Below are 17,668 nucleotides of genomic sequence, written 5' to 3' on the forward strand. Positions count from 1 at the left end.
ACTTGGGTACAATGAAAAGCTGTAAATCATTAGAAACATTCCTGTCTCCTAAGAACCTGACATACTACTTTGCTGTTGAGACATGCTTGGGTGAATGATGAGTAACTCACTGAGAAAAGTTCCTGAGTTGGGTTAATGCTTTTTACCAAGTCTGATCATGAAACAGGTTTGACGGCTGGAAGAAGCACGGTGGTGTGATAGAACAAAAAGAGGGGATTTGCCTGATAGCAAGGCCCACCCAAATCTTGTTCGAACACCGAATTTGTCAATGGCTTTTTCCACTGTTAATAATGAGCGAGCAGTATTTAACTGTTGGAGGCCACCTTCTAGAAATTGGGAGCAAGTCCAAATCTGCTGGTGGTGAGCTGCGCTGCTGGTGCGAGCAGCACAGAGAATCAGGCCTATTCTTGACCATGTCGCTCAGCCTCTCTACTAACAAGTGGAAATGCATTTCGCTATGAATGTAACATAATGTATGTAATTGGCAACAGCTACTGCTTTACCACCTGGACACATGGGTCGGTTGCACACAAGTGTGCATGCTTCCACACGTGCACACATACATGTAGGCAGGTGTTGAAACAGGCAGAGGCAAGCATCCCTTTTTTTCCATGGCATTTGTTGCTTATGCTAATCTTGTTTTTAAATAGTCATCTACTATATTTCTCTTACCTGGTATTTTTTTTTAAATGCTTGTTGCCTGCAACTGCTCTTTGTAGTATCCTGTCCAGGTGATCACCTCTCCCCTTGCTCCTCGTGCTTTTTTCTCCTCTGTGCCCAAGTCAGTCCTGCTGAAAAGCTCCCTTAGCATCCCTCCTCCTTCTGGACTCTGCCCCTTCTCCTGGTGCATTTACTAACTGCTGACCTAGTGAAGTTGTGGTTTCACCTACTACTTCTACTGTGATTTAGCTGCTCTTCTCTTTCCTGTCTCGCTAAGTTGATACAGTTGCAGGTGATTTGCAGCCAAGACCCCCTATTATTTATTGCATGCTTGATCTACATCTGGGCCCCGTTTTTTACTCCACTTGTCTTTAATGACTCCCTTATCCACAGGCCCTGCCGCCTGGTGCACTTCAACCTTTACCAAAGAGGCCAGCACTTGAAAAAAACAATGGTGCCACCACAGTCTTTAACCCAAGCGTTTTCCACTACCAACAGGCTCTAGCCAACATGCAGTTGCAACAGCCTACATTCATCCCTACAGGTAAGTGTCTCCTTGCTTTCCCCAGCATCATAGTTGTCTTTTTTATGACCTAGGTGTTGAGCTAATGAGCAGATTTGTAGGAGTCCTTAGCAAAAGAGTATCAGTGTGTAGTTTCATGTTAAAAATGGATGAAAAGTTAACGTTTGTTGTTTGACTTTTTTTTCCTTCACCTACTACAATTCAGAGCTTTTCACTTGTAAAGATCCCTTCTTAGCCTTTTTTGTTTGGTTTTGGGTTTTTTTAAGCGGTCGAACTAAGAAAAATGTCTGCATGTTTCTTGACTTCATACTTTCTGTTTCTCCTTATGGTTCAACTGGTTAATTCCAAATTAATTCTTTGACTCTTGCGTAGCACTCTTACAGACTCATGTTAAAATGTCTTGTGGACCTCTATGCCTGCTCACTTGAAGCTGCAGGTATCTTTCTGAGCTTCTGTCTCAGTGACCTACATATTCTAGCAGCCATGATGTTTATAATGGTTCGTCTTTAGTAAATACAAATTACATAATCCTCTTTAAAGGCATATATTTCTCTCTTGCTTGTCTTTTGACCAGTACGATAGCTTAAGCTTTTTAAAAGCAATTTAACTCCCAGCTTTTATTGTACCTTTAAGGTCTCAGAGTAATATTGAAAGATGCAGTTCAGTAATTCATATAGGACTCGAAATATTGATGTGGCAGATGTGACTGCTGACTAGCCAATTAACCTCTATTCACTGCAGCCAAACGAAAAAAAAAAACCTGCTTAGAGTAGTAAGTATTATAAGTGGCTGAATTAGGAATATTCCAGAGTTGATAGCTCGGTTTTTAGTATCATTATTATCATCGCAGAGCATCATAAGAAAATGAACGCCCAATGTTTTTAATGTTTAATGCTGTATTCACTTGCCAGGTGATATTTACAAAAATATATAAAGTGTTTCTCTGGGCTGGCCCCTCAAGGTGAACATGCAGTAGACCTGAACCTTGGCCTTGCCATTCCTTGGGGTCAGGGGAAAAGCTTTAGAGACAGTCCTATACTGAGACCAGACTGTCTCAGGTGTGAGCGTGGGTCCAGAGAGCTGAGACCTAAACCCTGCGCTTGTGTGGCCTTTCTGTTATGAGAGCATTTGGAGACACTCAGAATTCAGCAGCTGCCAAGGTGTTCTTCCAGGGAAGTGGAGTCTTGGACGGAGAGACGGAGGGAAGGACTCGAGTAGTAGCCTCCCCCCTTGTGCTCTGCAAAGTGCTCTTGGAGGGGATGGGCTGAGCTGACCTTACCGCAACTCTGTTAGGTGCCAAGTGAAATACTTCTTCAGGAAACACTGACACCTTTGAGAATGCCAAGTCCCCCAGCTGGCTACATGCTCCTCTTCCTCAAGGTCACAGTTGCCAAAGTTGACATAAGGACACGCATTTCTGATGCGAGCGCCATAAATTAGGTTTTACCCAGCAGTCTCACTGTGCTGTTGTGCCCTGTCTCATGGCAATGAAATTACACGCAGGGCTGATGCGTAACAGGTCTATTTGCTGGCACCTGCTCTCATCTGAGGACGTTAGTGCTGGGCAGAGCAGCAAATTTCCAGTCAGAGGACAGATCTCTGATGAATTTACGTTACGCATCCCCGTTTTCCCTTATGCATCAGACTGCAGATCTGGTCTCAGCCTTTGCAGCGCTCTGGAAAGCAAAGCAGAGAATTGGCACGTAGCAGCTCGTACCATGGGGAGGGGAAGCGAGCTGTTGCTTTTCTCAGTTTCTCCTGTTCAGTTATTGAGAGACCAGCATCATGAGTTGCCATGGCGGGGAAGGTCAGGGTATCTGTTGAAAATGGCATCATCACTACAGTTGTTTCAAGTCCAGAAAAAAACTGCCTCTTTCAGCTTAAACTAGAGACTTTGAATCCCAGTCCCTGCTTGCAGGAGTAAGTTGCTTTTGGAAAGTCGGTTTTAACATGAGTGTGACATTCCTTTAAGGGCAATTTGTTTTCTGCTGACATGAGCAGAAAGAAATCAACATACCCGATACCAAAAAAAACCCCAAACAACCCTGATTTCTAGGATAGATCATATCATTTAATACCAGGGTGGGAGAAGAAATATATTCTCTACTACCCAAGAATTCAAGAATTAATTTGGTTTGCTATGATCTCTTAAAACTGAGTTTAAACTATTTATGTACCAATATGCAGAATCTGTTTGCATGTGCTTAAATACTGAATGCTGCAAAGAGAATACCTGCTTTTTAGTTAAAGTGATTTCTAACACTGAAGCTTCACTAATGAAATATCCCTTTTGTTCATCTTTCCACGCTTCAATGCATGGTGTGCAGGGTCAGTTCTGTGCATGACACCCACTGCAAGCGTTGGTAGGTTTTTCTACACAAACTTCTCAACTTTTCCTAATCTGAAAGAGACAGCAAGTTAGTATGCATCAGTGAGAACCTGGGTGGCTGAGTGGTGTGACTGTCTATCCGCTGTCTTCTTTGAGGCTTAAATGGTTGTATCCCTTTTAATTTCTGTGCAGTGCAGTGTTTTGTGTGACTAATAAGAGAATCCAAGGTGATGTGTTCCCACCCCTATTTAGTTCCACTGCAGAGACAAGAATTTGTCACTTAAATGTCTTTACAACCCATTTAAGTCATCCAACAAAAGGAAATAGCAATGGGAGGATCCTGTTGGTTTATTTTTTTATATCAGGCATCAGGTGGATTAGAGTTTGGATTTTCGGTTGTCCTTTTGAGGACGTTTTAGGAGACTGGTTTAATAAAGGTGCTAAGGAGGAACACATCTGGGGTCAGCCCCTCTGCCAGAGCAGGGCGCTGCTTGTACAGCGAGAGAAGCAGGGCTTAGACCGTGAACTGGCTGAAGATTCATCTCTTTACTGAAGTGTCAGCTGTGCAGGTACAAGGGACCGTAGGGAGGTACCGCTGCTGGTGCACGTGGGATACAGTGAGGCAGCAGGGCTGAAAGGATCCCTCGTTGCTGCTGAAGGGATCCAGTATGTTCAGGCTCAGCATCTGGGTCTTACTGGGAACCTGTGCAGGTCTTTGAGGGACCTTCCCCTCTGTCTACAGCTGCTGGGCACAGCAGGGTGGGTGAAAGCTGAACTTTCATCCTCCAGCCAAGGTTATACAAGACTACCAGCATCCAGGTGTGTGCCTGCTTCAGCCAGAGGGAGAGAGGCGGGAGCAGGAGCCCTGGGGAGGGTGCAAGGCTTTCGGGGAGCAGGTCTGAAAGCTTTGGCAGGAATGGCTAAGCACTCTGGTCTTGAACCTCCCCATCCCTTTAGCGCAGGGAGGACACACCGCTTGCATGACGGGGAGCTGAGCCCTTCAAACACACCTCTGCCTGTAGGAAACCCCAACCAACATGCTCCAACGTCCCGTGGCTGGAGCGTGCCCAGCCCGCAGGCACACACGCTCCCCGCCGGGGCCGGCCGAGTCTGTGGGGGTGGACGGGAAGGCAAGTCTGCTGCCCCGCCGCATGTTTGCGGGGATGGCTGGGCCTTCCTGCGGGCTCCCCAGCCCCGCAAACTCCCCCTGGGTTTGGGGGATGCCCGTGTGCACCCCGGAGCATCCCCTCCAGCACTGTGCTCTGTGGGACGTGCAGCTTCAGGAGGCTGTCGAGCTCCCTGCTGCCATTTTGTCCTTTCGGATGCTCTTTCTGCAAATTGTAGCTGTTCAGGTGCATTCGTGTATTTTTCCCTCTTGGACCGCTCCCCTCTCCATCCCCCACCCCCCCCCCCACAAGAGGGGAGTTTTGCCAAATCCTCTAGAATTAGGGTGGAAAGGAAGCACGCTGAATTTGTACGGAGAGAGCTCGGGCTGCCAGCCGCTCGTTTGCCATGCCTCTGGCTCTGTCTCGTGCTGAAACATTGTCCCCGCTAGAGAGAGGCAAGAAAACCTGGTGAAAGGGCTGCGGCAGCCGCTGCAAAGTGCATCATGTACCTCTGGTTGCTGGCGGGGATGGGGTGGGGAGGGAAGGGGACAAGCTTTCCCAGGCGGGCGGGAGGGTGCGCTTGCCAAAATGTCCCCACCCAAAGGAACGTGCACTGGCTGTGTCTAACTCCCCACGGGTGCGAGCTGACGTGGGCTTTTGCTAGCACACCCGCCCTCTCCCCCCTTTGGAAATTTGGCCCTCGGAGTCTAATACATCATTGTTCTGCTTATAAATGTACTAAGTGTTGAGAATGTTTTGGTTTTTTCCTTAATTATAATTGTAATTGGCTTTTCCCCTTCTCTCTTGTTTATTTTTTTTCCCAACGCTGTCTTGCTTTGCACTGTGATTGCATGCTGCGCCCCGATGTGTCCTTCATGACGATGTCACATGGCTTGTTGCTGTGATTCCTGCCACGCCCCCAAATCCACCACATGTTGCCATGGTTACATAAAAAAAAAAAACCAAAAAAAAAAAATATATATACGCTCCACCCTCCCGTATGTCGCTTCCATGGTTCCCTTCCGAAAGTGCCCATGATGCACGGTGCTACGCCCACCACTGTGTCTGCAGCAACAACTCCTGCCACCAGCGTCCCCTTCGCTGCAACAGCTACCGCCAATCAGGTTTGGCCCTTTCAATGGCTTTCTTTCACGTGTTCAGATCTCGAGGACCGGGCGAGGGCCGGATCCTGCGCGGGGCCGAGCGCCTTCCCGACCCACTCGGCTCGGCGCAGGCTCGGGCGCGCAGAGGCAGCGTGTGTGTGTGCGTGTGTGTGTGCGTGTGTGTGTCCGGGGATCGGTGAGGGGGCACCGGCCGGTCCTGCCATGTGCGGGATGGGCGGCGAGCCTGGCTGGAGCGTAGGGATGGGCGATTGGCAGGGGTGCAGGCGCTTCTCCAAAAACAACACCCCCCCTGGGTCCTGAACAACCAGGCTGTAAAACTCCTGACCATACTGTCATGCAAGACCTGCAGCACTTCTGCTTTCAGTCTCAAGCAGAAATACCACCCCGAGCATCCTTCCCCGTGGTATTTTGGCATGTCCTCTCCTGGCTGGAAAGTGGAAGTGAAAACACAAAGCGGCCTCCCCCCACCACACGATTGGACTCTAAAAACAACCAAAAAAACCCAAAACCCAACCAAAACCCAAAATATCGGGGGTGAGGCTATGAAGTCTGAAGCTTATTTACACCAGTAACGTCACCCATCCCTACAGAAATGACTCTGGATGTGCAGTACGTGCCGTTGTAGCACTGCCATAAGTGTACAGGATTTCATGCATGTCTGCCAAGCCATAATTCTCTCCAAAACTTTCCTCTGAAGATACTGAGTTGTGATGGCTGCTTCCGCACCAGTCCTGAACTGTATATGCACAACCTGTCCTAGTGATGCTTCCTGATAATTTGGTGTGCCCCAACTTTTCCCAGTTAGACCAGAGACATTTCAAACACTTTTTGGTTTTTCCCCCCAATACTAATTTTAGCATTTTTATTTGTCATGCTCTCAGGTTTACAGCTATTGCAAAAAAAGCAGGGTGTCACTTTGTTCTGTAGGAGGCTGTTAGCCATTCCAAATGTCAGTAATATCTCAGGGGGCATCCTCTAGTCTTTTGCTAGTGTGAGGTAACAAGGCTGTCAGTAGAAGTTTTGCCTGCATAAGTCCTAGGCAGTGTTATACTGCTCGCAGTAGGGATTGCTAGTCTTTTTCTGTGTTTTGTTGTTATTTTCAGGTAGAGCAGGTCTTACTCATATTGGTCATGAGAAGAAAGCAGAAATTCCTGTGCAGCGTTGCTCTGTGGCTGTATGAGTCCTGTTTCAGCCAGATAGTTTCAGGGCATTTCTGTCTTTCTTGTAGTCTATGGAGTTAAAATCCCAGTACAATCACCACGTACTCCACGAGGCATCAGTAGTGATGCAGCTATGTTGTACTTAATGTGTGGCAAAATAAAGACATCTTGGGAATGGATCCTGTTGTATAAGACACTGATGTACTTACTAACCTGATACTGAAGACAGAATGAGCAGCCCGATCTCAAGACAATGTTTTAATGTGTTGTGTTCTTTGTTTTTTTTTTTTGCTGTAGATATCCCAGTTATCAGTAGATGAACTGAGTAGCAGCATGTTTGTTTCACAGATGTAGAAGTTCCCGATAGAACAGTAAGTTCCTCTTCGGTATTTCTCTTTGCGGTGGATTGCTTTGTACGAGGGAACTGCATCCCCCAAAAGCGGGGCTGGCTCGGGCAGAGGGAGCAAGCCTGTGGGACCCCAGTGGCTTCGCGCTCTGCCAACTCAACAGAAATTCAGCAGCTGCAGCACAGATACGGACCAGCCCTATGGTTTATAACAAGCAATGTTTCCTTGTGTCTAAAATACCTGTTTTACGATGCTCACAGCCTCCCTTCTTGCATCCCCCCGAGCCTGACGGCTGTGTTTACAGATTATTCTTGCTCTGCACAGCTCCCAGCTGCCTGCAGATGCCTCAGGGATTTGCGCTATTGATGGCAAAGACTGCTCTGGTAATGAGTCAGCTGAAAAGGTGTAACTTCTCTTTTGCTGTTAGTGGCATATTTCCTTTCCTGGGGTAAGCAGGATTGGGTCATCATCAGCTGCTGTGCATCTGCAAGGCTGGTTTGGTCTGAGCAGAGATCTGCTGTTCAGCTGCAGTGGGGGCCTGGCTCATGGAGGGTTTCTTCAGAGGTCCATGTGTGTGTTTAAGACCAGGATGAATGCCACAAGCAACATATCCTTCACCCTACCTGCAGATCCTGGGCTTCCCTAGGCTGCTAGGTTTCTCAGAGTGGGAATGATGGAGGAGTTTGTCCTTTTCTTTGACTTACTGAGTATTATTTCACAGCCGTAGCAGCAGTGTAATTTTTCCATTGCTTTTCTTTGTGAGTGTTAGCTCATGTTCATGAGAGAAAATCCCTTGAAGGTTTCAGTTCATCACTGTATTTTTTTTTTACCCCAAGAGAGTAAAGAGCAGTTCAGCCAATTCAATAAGAGGTCACCAGATTTTCCCAATGCAGGCCATTTAGTATACACAGATATGCAACCCATTTCTTCCTTAGGTCACGTATTACAGGCAAGTACTTAAATGTTGGAAATTAATTTGGTAAGCAATTCTCTAATATTTTTAGCAATCGACAGAAGTTACTCATCTTGGTGGTGGCCCTTATCTCTGCTGACCTTTATAAAGTACCATATGTATAAATGACCCGCTAACTGTGGCCATGGACCCCTGTTCATGTAGGAGTGAACACCAAGCTATCCCCATTACTGAAAATGTTCTGCGTTACACAGCGTACTGCTCTCCCAAACAACAGACAGACAGACGTGACACCGGACATGTTAACCCGTTTCCATAACACATGCAAAACAGCCTGTTCCACCTGATAAGGAGGTCATTTGCATTGGAAGAGCCTCATTCTTGAACTCTTTGAGATTGTTTTCAGCATTTATTTCAGGAAACTTCTTTTTTCTGAATTCTTTTCACTTTTACGTGTGTATGTGCTTAAACTCACACTGTCAATAGATAGTGACTTCAGACTAGGTGAGGAACTTCCATGGGATGTATTTCTTCAGTAAGCAGGGAGCACGGCACAGTCTGTTGAACAAAGCATCGGCTATGCTGTTAAGGACCATGAAAAACCTTTGCTTGAAAGAAGTAGGGTCAACATACTGAATTTGATGAGATTTATTGAGGATCAGGCTGCTGGGCATGGAGAGGGTCTGGGTCAGACGAGGAGCCTGTTCTTCACGAGGGCAGTATGAGCATGTGTGTTAGCCACCGCTCTGCCAGAAGCACTTGTCCTTTTAACACCTCGCAGCTGCGGGACATAAACCACCTTCGGAGGCTGGTAGAAAAGGGCTGTGTCCCCCAGCATCCCCCGTGCTCACAGACCCACCAGCAACCATTTTCATGCAGCAGCATGCATGTTTTGATCCCATTCCTGGGTTGTTACCCGTTGTGTCCTTGCATAAACTAAAGGCGAGCAAATCTCTCGAGGACACATCGTTTCATGCTACCACTCGAGCATGTGAAATTGTGCATGTGCTCAAGTGTTTTGCCAGACAAGGACCTTGGCTGGTACTCTGCAGTGCTGAGGGGCAATTCCCAAAGCTGCCCTGAGTGGGAGTTGGGTAATTGAAACACTTGCTGCTCTGGCAAGTTGACGAGGCTGTCCTCCATGGTTGACAAGGTCCTGGTAGCCAGGCTGGATAGCCTAGCTCTGCAGGAGACAAGTGTTGGGTCCTTCAGGGGAGGATTTTCACGAGTACATCCCGAGAGACGCAATTTGCTCCCAGAAGAGGGTCCCCTGAGCACAGGGTTTCTGCGTCTGTGTTTTGTCTCTGGGCCCGATTCGCCTTTGGCTCGTGGCTCCTTAGGATCAGATGTTAATATGACTATCTGTGGCGCTCTCTGAAGGAAAAAGGAGCTAACAGGGGTCAGGGATTCCTTTGGCCCTCTCCTTAGTCACTCTCTACCTGCCATCCTGTCCAAAAATAAGACTATTATTCGCCCACCTCCCTCTTTCACTAATTGTCTTGTCAGTGTGTGTGAAGCGCACTGGAAATGGAAAGCCCTAAGCGTAGATTAAAGAGGATGCCAAGTGTGTTATTAGCAATTTCACCCTACGTCAGAAAATTAAGGGAATAAAATGTTTTCTCTCTGCAACATATTAATGGCAACCTCTTGGGCAACGCAGTGAGGATGTAAATGTATCCTATTAGAATGACTTTTATTAAAATATAGATGTATCTCTCTCTAACTCCTCACTCTTTCTTTGTTGTTGTTTTTTCTTTGCCCTGCAGCAGACCATGTTGAAATTGTGAACAGTAAAATTATGGAGCACCAGGACTTCTTGGTGGGAAGCTGCGCATGGCCTTTCTGTATATATCCCCTCTTCCCTCTATCGTTCTCTACCACCTCTACAGTAAGCCTGTTGCAGCCTACGTGTTAACCAAAAACTGATCAATGGGAATGTCAAAAAAAAAAAAAAAAAGCACTATAGAAACAATTAACAAACAGCGCTCTGTTATATGAGATATACAAGTAGAAAATTATAATAGACTTTTATAACACATTACTTTAACACACTTAATCATTTTATGACTACCATCCTGATAAGTGCATCTGCACAGCGGACTGTTGGTTTACTGTATACTATCGATGGATAAATGTTTGTCTTGTTTTTAAAGTGTTATCTGTTTTGTTTACATCATAGTCTATTGATTTGTTTTAAAGTGTACATCATTATCAAGTATACTCAATACCATTTTTTCATTATTGTTATGTCTTAAGTTTTCATATACTGTAGGTTTTATGGGTTTTTGTTTGTTTTTTACTAAAAATGTTATTGTGGGAAACAGGAATTATGTGCTTGAAAAACACGACACAGGAATGTTCTGCCCTTCGCTGGATTTTGCTGTTAATGTCAGCTAAAGTTGCTTGTGTTAAATGCTCCTTTTACCATTTAAAATTTGCCTTCAGATAGTGTCTCCAAATTTTTAGTACAAGTGATATGAAAGGACAGCTGTCATTTTAGTCCAGTTCAGGGTATTTCTTTCAATACAATGAGCTGATTCTGGGAACTTTTGGGAAAAAAACCACAAAAGCCCAGGCTCCGTAAGGGGACAGGAACAATTTGCTCAGACAGTGGTAAGCATCAAGGGATTTCTGCAGTTCTGTTGTCCATTGAAGTGCATTTTCAGCTGCAAACGGCGCACAATCTCTCTTACTGTTCTCATGGTGCCGTCAAAACAAACAAAAAAAAAAAGGTGGTGAAGTGAGACAGTTTCAGTTGGGCAAAGACTCATTGCGTTGGAGAGGAGCAAATGCCAGCCATTAGCTGGAGTGGGCCCACAGCCATGACTTAGCCCAAGCTGGGTAATACCATGCCCGGGGGTTTGTCTCCGCTAAGCATGCTGAAACATTTCGGCCTGAAATCTTATGTGGCTCTTCTTGAAACTTTGTCAGCGTGCACCGATTATTTAATCACCATTTTCTATAAGTGGGTGATTTTTTTCCCCGTGATCTCTGGCCCTTTAAAGCAAACACAGCAGTAACAAAGCAGGAAAAAGCTCAGCATAAGCTTTCTACCATATATAAACGTTCATCTTAATGGAGCTCCTCTAGGTCAGTGGATTTATTTTGGCACCTTCTACTTGATCAAGAGCAATGTTTGCCACACAACAAGGGCTAGTTCTCAATACCTCCTTTTCATGCGCACGAATAAAACAATTTCCAGCCCGTGCACCCTGGACAGCCCAGCCTGTCTTTATGCTGCGTTGCTGAACAATCTGGCTGCAGAATGCATTTTGGTTGAGGATACAGCCAAATTAATCCCTGTCGTAGCTCTACAGTATCATTGGCATTATGGAAGAGATGGATTTGCTGCTGTAAATCCACAAACTCCATACAAGAAGAAAGAGAATCATTATTGAAACCAAGCAAGAGGCCAGCTCCCAGTGTCCGGAGGGCCGGCCACCCCGAGCTCAGTGGTCCTGTAGGGTGCCAGATCCTGACAACCAGGTTTTCTTTTCTTTTCCAAGTTCCTTGGCCTTGGTTAGAGACTTTCCTTGCCCCCTCTCCTCCAGTGTGAGCACAGATAGTTTGCTAGATGTGTATCTCCACGGACCACAAGTGATGGAGGGGCATCTAGGGCACAGCTGGTGCGTCCCAGAGCAGGCTCTGCCCATCTGTCCGTGGAGAACTCATTCATAGCAGGAACCTTTGAAGAGCCCAGCTCAAAAAGGCCTTGAGCCAGAAGGAATCTCTCCATTCGTTTCAGTAGGCTTTAAACCAAACCCTGAGAGAGGGGAAAAAACATCACCCCCAAGACCCTCCTTTATGAACCCCGTGTTTTGACAGTCGCTTGTGTCCGTAGATGTTCCCCAGCCATCAGCGTTCACAAGCAGGAGCGTTGCCTGAAATCAGTGACTCTCATTTCTATTGGCGACCGCATACCTGTTCTTTTCACCACTGAGTTTCTGTTTCCCAAAACCATAACATTGTTAGTGGAAAAAGTGGGTTTGAGTACTTCCTGTTTGAAATTATTTGTGTATCAAAAATGGGTTTTGCACAACCTGTGCCAGTGCCTCAACAAAGAACAGAGCTGATCTTCTTAAGCCAGAAAGGATGCATTCAAGCTTGTATGGCTTTATGAGTTCAAGGAGGTTGGAATTTTTTCAGTGCTAAATGGATTTTTGTATATCTTGACACTTTGATGTAACCTCCTATTTTATTTATCGACTTAAACATCTGGCATAGATGTGCATAGAATGTAAACCTAGAATACAGCTGTTTTCATGTCACATTTAAAGCACTGAAAAAAAAAAAGCATTTAAGGATTATTTTTTATTAAAGAGGTCCAATGAGGGATGTTCAGGGTAGTTATATTAGGTGCCACAACAGTTTTTATATTGCTGGCAAATTTAGAGTTAATTTGTAAATGAGTTTAAGGAAAGAAAAGCTTGAAGCACTAAACTTCACCAAATTCAAAACAATCTCGGCAAAAATGCCATTTTGAGGTAGCACTATTTAAACTAGTTGTGCAATGACTTGCTCTAATTTTCTTTGTTCAAGAAAGAAAAGAAAAAAAAACCAGTCGCCAGACTATAAATTTCCTAAATAAACTATTACAAAGTCACCGAGCTAGTTAGTGACTCTAAACAAATGTCATAAAAGCATGAATATCATCCTTTATTTGACAAGAGATGTATGTAAGTTTGTTTAAATCGATATAATTTTAGTGACATTTTTATAAGCTTCCCACTTTCCATGAACCTATATTTTTTATTTATCCAAAGTTATTTCTCTTTGTCCATTTCTCTCAGCCTTATGCAAACAATATGCAAGAAATGCTGAAACTTGGATAAAACGGGTCATGCAGAGGGAAAATGAAAGCTGAGATTGATCATTTTCACGAAAAAAGGTTGTTAGTAGTTTCAATAAAAAGTACTACTACTAAACTGTAACATAAGCAGACAATAAAAGAGGGATTTAAAATAAAATGGATTCATAAAACTATTAAGATTATTTTTGTTAAATACAGTGTTTTTAGTAATTTGGAACATGATTTCACAATCAGCCGTGTTTTTTAGTTGGAAATTTCTAGCTGATGATTTTTGACTGTGTATTTTTGCATCGCGATGTTCTAGAAACAGTTACCTCCCTGGCCAGCCCGCGCCGGCCCCCTTCCCGAGCACTCCGAAGCGCTTTTCCTCTCTGCCATCCATCCTTGCCGTCTCGCACCACGCTCGGAGTGTTCCCGAACGGCAGCACCGCCGGGCTGGCCGCCAACCGCAGCCGCACCGGCGCTCCGGGTTCCTGCGGTGGGGTCCTCCCGGCGTGCCGGTGGCGGCGGACGTCCCGCCAGAGCCGGGCCGCCACCGTCGAGGCGGCGATGGAGATGGGTATGTGTCTCGTGGGTGCCGCTGGCCAGAGGAGGAGACGCGTGTGCCTGGCGAGATGTCTTCTCCTCCTCCTCGCGGGCTGCTGGCTGGCGTGGTACAGTAGCTCTAGGACACGCGGGTACACAATGAATGAGAAACTGGAGTCCTCGTTTTGTTTATCCCTTGTACATTTCACAGACATGAAAATTGAAAAAGGTGAAATTTATGAGGAAAATCTAATTTCCCATTCCTGTTGAATGGATTTAGTTTGATATTGACCTGATTTTACCATGTGCCTGTTGAAGGCCTTAGAGTATATACTGTATGTTAAAGACTGTAATAACTTTAAAAAAAAAAAAAAAATAGTTGATAGCCTAATCCAAATGTAAATAGAGCTACAACACATTGTTACTAGGCTACAACGCATTAATTCATGTCATATATTTTCATTTCTCTATCATTAGTTTTTAAGGTTTTCATTATTGCTTTTTTTGATATCTTTAGTAACTAATGAATTTAATTTTGAAGGAGAGTTAGAGAAAGTTTAAAATTTTTAATACACGTATTCAGCCCATTTAGTTATATTCTAAACCAACACTGAAGCATGGTAAGGTATAGAATACAGTCCATAACTAGTTTGTATAGTTTACAGTTTAAGAACAAAATTAACTTTGTATGTAACTCCTACAATGATAGATTCATTGTTAACTAATTATATTAAGTTGTTGTTGCTATGGCAACAAAACTACAACATGGCTACCTTTGTATACATTATTTGTGAAATTTTCACATGTAAATTAAAAGTGATGTGTAACAGTATGAGCTTGTTAAAGGTACAGTTCGATACTGTCAGATAAAGATATGATTGAATATTTTTAAAATCCCAAAGTCCCATGTGAACGCTGAATTTGTGTCTTTAAGGTCACTTTTTCAGTCAAGAAGTTTACAACACATGGATTTAGAGTCAGGTTTTATAGCTTGTAGAAATTGTTGTGTGGCAAGGGTTATTCCACAGTATTTTCACTTCGAAAACACGACAGCCTGTATTTATGACGTAGTGACCGGTCTTGCTTCCATTTCACGTTCATTCACACGATGGGAATTCAGAATTAATCCGTTTCAGTACTGTAGCTCTGCCTGCAATTTTCTTTTCTCCAGAAATTGAGCACTCACGCAATTACGTTACGATCAGGGCTAAATAATTAAGCATATGACTATTTTAATACTAATTTATATTAGCAAAAACTGTACATAAGAAAAAAAATATTGTGGAATGACCCCGTAACAGTGTTGAAGATACAAATATGCTGCAGTTAAACTGATTCAGTTAGTGTACGAATGTGTGAGACACACCTTTTTTGCACTTATGTACATAGTCCACGAAAGAAATCCTTGGAACTTATTTTGAATATAAAAAGTCTGTAATAATACAGGAAAAGTTTGTAAAAGAGATAGGTATTACTAAGGCTTTGAAAAGGAGGAGTTTTTTGCTATAAAACTTATCTGAAAGCATGATGTTGCTTTGCTGTTGTAAAAGCTTTGTAGTTTGCCATAGCTTATTATACAGCAGACTGATAACAGGTCAGCTCCAACCTGCAGCACAGAGAAATGGGAAACAGTGTTTAATTAATTAGTAAGGTCACTAGCAAAGATTTGAATTACTTTTTTTTCTTTTTTAATCGGCCTACATTTTCAAACACACCCTAGGTCATCTTTCTGATAGGTTGTGTTCTCGGTGAATCCTATTAGGACTGATAGGTCCGTGGCAGCATACACACATTTTTCCTAGCACCTAATCCTATTTCTAGCTGGAAGTGTTTATCTGTTAGAGGTGACTGTCATTGCAGCGTGTGTTTTAAATCCCAGAGAGAATTTGAAATGTCGCAACTTCCTGATTTTTTTTTAATTTATTTAATTTTTATTTTTTTTTTTTTTAACCCTTTTGGAGCAAGGTAACAAAATGGAAGGGGCTGATGACAGTGGATGGACAGGGGTGGTTTTGGATTGTCTTGGGCCAGTTTCCTCTGCTGTGTGACAGCCACGGTGTTCATTTGAGAGAGCCACGTGGCAGTGCTGGCTGGTGCTGCCTGCTCAGGCGGCACTGCCGGATGGATGTTGGGGCAGGGAGGTGGAGACTGGTCGTGGCAGCGTGGCCGGCTTGGTGCTTCTGCCTGGGGTTAACAAGCCCCATTGAGTTGCTACCAAAGGAGAGCCCAGCCGTGGTCCCCCAGCCTGCTGAGCAGCCTCTTGGTTCCCTTTCCACTGTGTTGGTGGTACTGCCAGGGCTCGGCAGTACCGGGGGGGTTTTGGAGAAGCTGAAGCCCCTGTGTTGACCCATTTAATTTTGATTGGAACAAGGTGGTTTTTTGCAAAACCCAAGCCCCAAATTCAGTTTAGAAAGGTCGCTGGTTTTGCCGCAAGGCTGGTCCCAACTCAAGCGATGAGTCACGCACCCCAGAGCAGAACCGGTGGGTGGTGGCACCCGATGTCACCGTCTCCCTTTCCTGCCTGTTGCAGGGTTGGGGGCTGAGGTGTCACTGCTAAGCGCAAGACCTGCTCTTCAGCCACCGCTGCTGGCATCTCGGAGGTTTCCGACTCCTCATGATGCCAGCGAGTGCCCACCCAGCCCACGTTGCACCACGGGATTTGTTTAAGCAGGTAGTTTGCTGAATCGGAGCCGTAGCATCATGCAGTCCCAGTGTCTTTAAAACGGGGAAAAATCAGATGTTGCCTCTCTTAATGGGTGTTATAATAACCTAGATTTTAATCTGAAATAATCAGCTAATTCTAGCCACCACGCTACTAAGGCTTCCCTTTGCTGTAATCAATTTCTATAATCAAGCTCTTTCTCATTTCTAGGATTATGAGATAAAAGTATTTTGCACTATGTGAAATGAATCGTAGCTGGTCAAACTTCTTTTCGTTGGGGTATGAGCATGATCATGACAACACTGCTAAAATCTTTGCTAGTGATCTTTACTGACATCCTCTATCATCAAGAATAACTCTATATGCCTCTCAAATGAGATACTTAAACATGCAAAAATAACACAACTATTAAATAAAATGAAGTTATTTTTCCAAACACACAACAGAGAGAATTACCTGACACTGAATTACAAGGTTCCAGTTCTTTATTACTGTACACAGATGCTATTTGATAGTGGTGGAAGCCAAATGATTTTGTTGCCATGGCTTTTGTATCCTAGCAGATGAGGGGATGATAAAACCATTCTTAGATTGGATTATGGGATTTTTTTTTTCTTTCCAACTAGCTTTGTTTTAATTCTATTTTTATTTTACATCATGAAAATGAACCGAGACTCCCCACACTTTTTATTAAATCACCTGACAACAGATCACTATTTTTTTTTTTATAAATAGAGAATTGTATTTTAGGCAATCACTAAAATCAAAGAGAGAATGTTCTCCTAAATTGTCAATTTTTAATTTAAATATAAAAACATTTATACTGTACTGTGTAAAGTAGATCTTTGAAGCACATTCTTCTTTTCATAGGCATTTCTGGTAAAACAAAGTAAGGGAAACATTAGATATCAATTTAATGGTATAGTTTAGAAAATATATACAAACGATTACAGTTAGCCCTGTGGAATTGTAAGAAATTAAAATATCATCAGATCCAGACAGGCGTAGGCTAATGCAATATTTCAGTTCCATAACACGATAGTTCATTCCCTCAACTGCTACCAACAGGGTGTACGCTTTGAATTTATTTTTCTTTTTGCCACGTTATATTGCTGTAGTGCTTGTACGTGCTTTAGAAATGTGCATAATGCTACTCATTTTAGTATGTTACTTCTATATTGTTATTGTTTATTTTTTGATCTTTTAATAAAGTGTATAAAATTCTTGGTTATGTTTTTTATGGATCCATATCTACACATTAATAGGAGTTTACTTTAAAAACTTTTCAAGTTCCAGTTTATTAGTCCCAAACTTCAAAGGTTCTGATGTAAAAATAATAACTAATGAATTTGATTCAATGTTATATCTAAAGTGTAGAACAACAGAATAAATTTCTTTCCAGAAAATACCTTCAGTATTTTGAATTCTGTAGCCAGTGCCTCCTTTTTATTGGATGCATTCGGCCTATCATATTAAAGTTACTAACACAAGAAAGACATTTGTATTTTA

At 43.7% G+C, this 17,668-nt stretch overlaps 1 protein-coding gene across 3 annotated transcripts in view; it reads left to right on the forward strand.

The window, feature by feature from the left end:
• The window catches only part of MBNL3 (muscleblind like splicing regulator 3), a 76,745-nt gene extending 59,355 nt beyond the window's left edge, over positions 1-17,390 (forward strand). The window contains exons 7-11 of one of the 3 annotated variants that reach the window (XM_050902030.1): positions 1,054-1,204; positions 3,511-3,546; positions 5,648-5,742; positions 7,200-7,273; positions 9,929-17,390. In XM_050902030.1, coding sequence (XP_050757987.1) covers positions 1,054-1,204; positions 3,511-3,546; positions 5,648-5,742; positions 7,200-7,256 — 339 coding nt within the window. In that variant the 3' untranslated portion in view covers positions 7,257-7,273; positions 9,929-17,390. Of the gene's footprint in view, positions 1-1,053; positions 1,205-3,510; positions 3,547-5,647; positions 5,743-7,199; positions 7,274-9,928 lie in introns of those variants that run through there. The other 2 variants (XM_050902031.1, XM_050902032.1) reach the window with 2 other exon arrangements.
• Positions 17,391-17,668: the final 278 nt, after the last annotated feature.

The sequence above is a fragment of the Gymnogyps californianus genome, chromosome 9 (genome assembly GCF_018139145.2).
Source record: "Gymnogyps californianus isolate 813 chromosome 9, ASM1813914v2, whole genome shotgun sequence".
Lineage (NCBI taxonomy): Eukaryota > Metazoa > Chordata > Aves > Accipitriformes > Cathartidae > Gymnogyps > Gymnogyps californianus.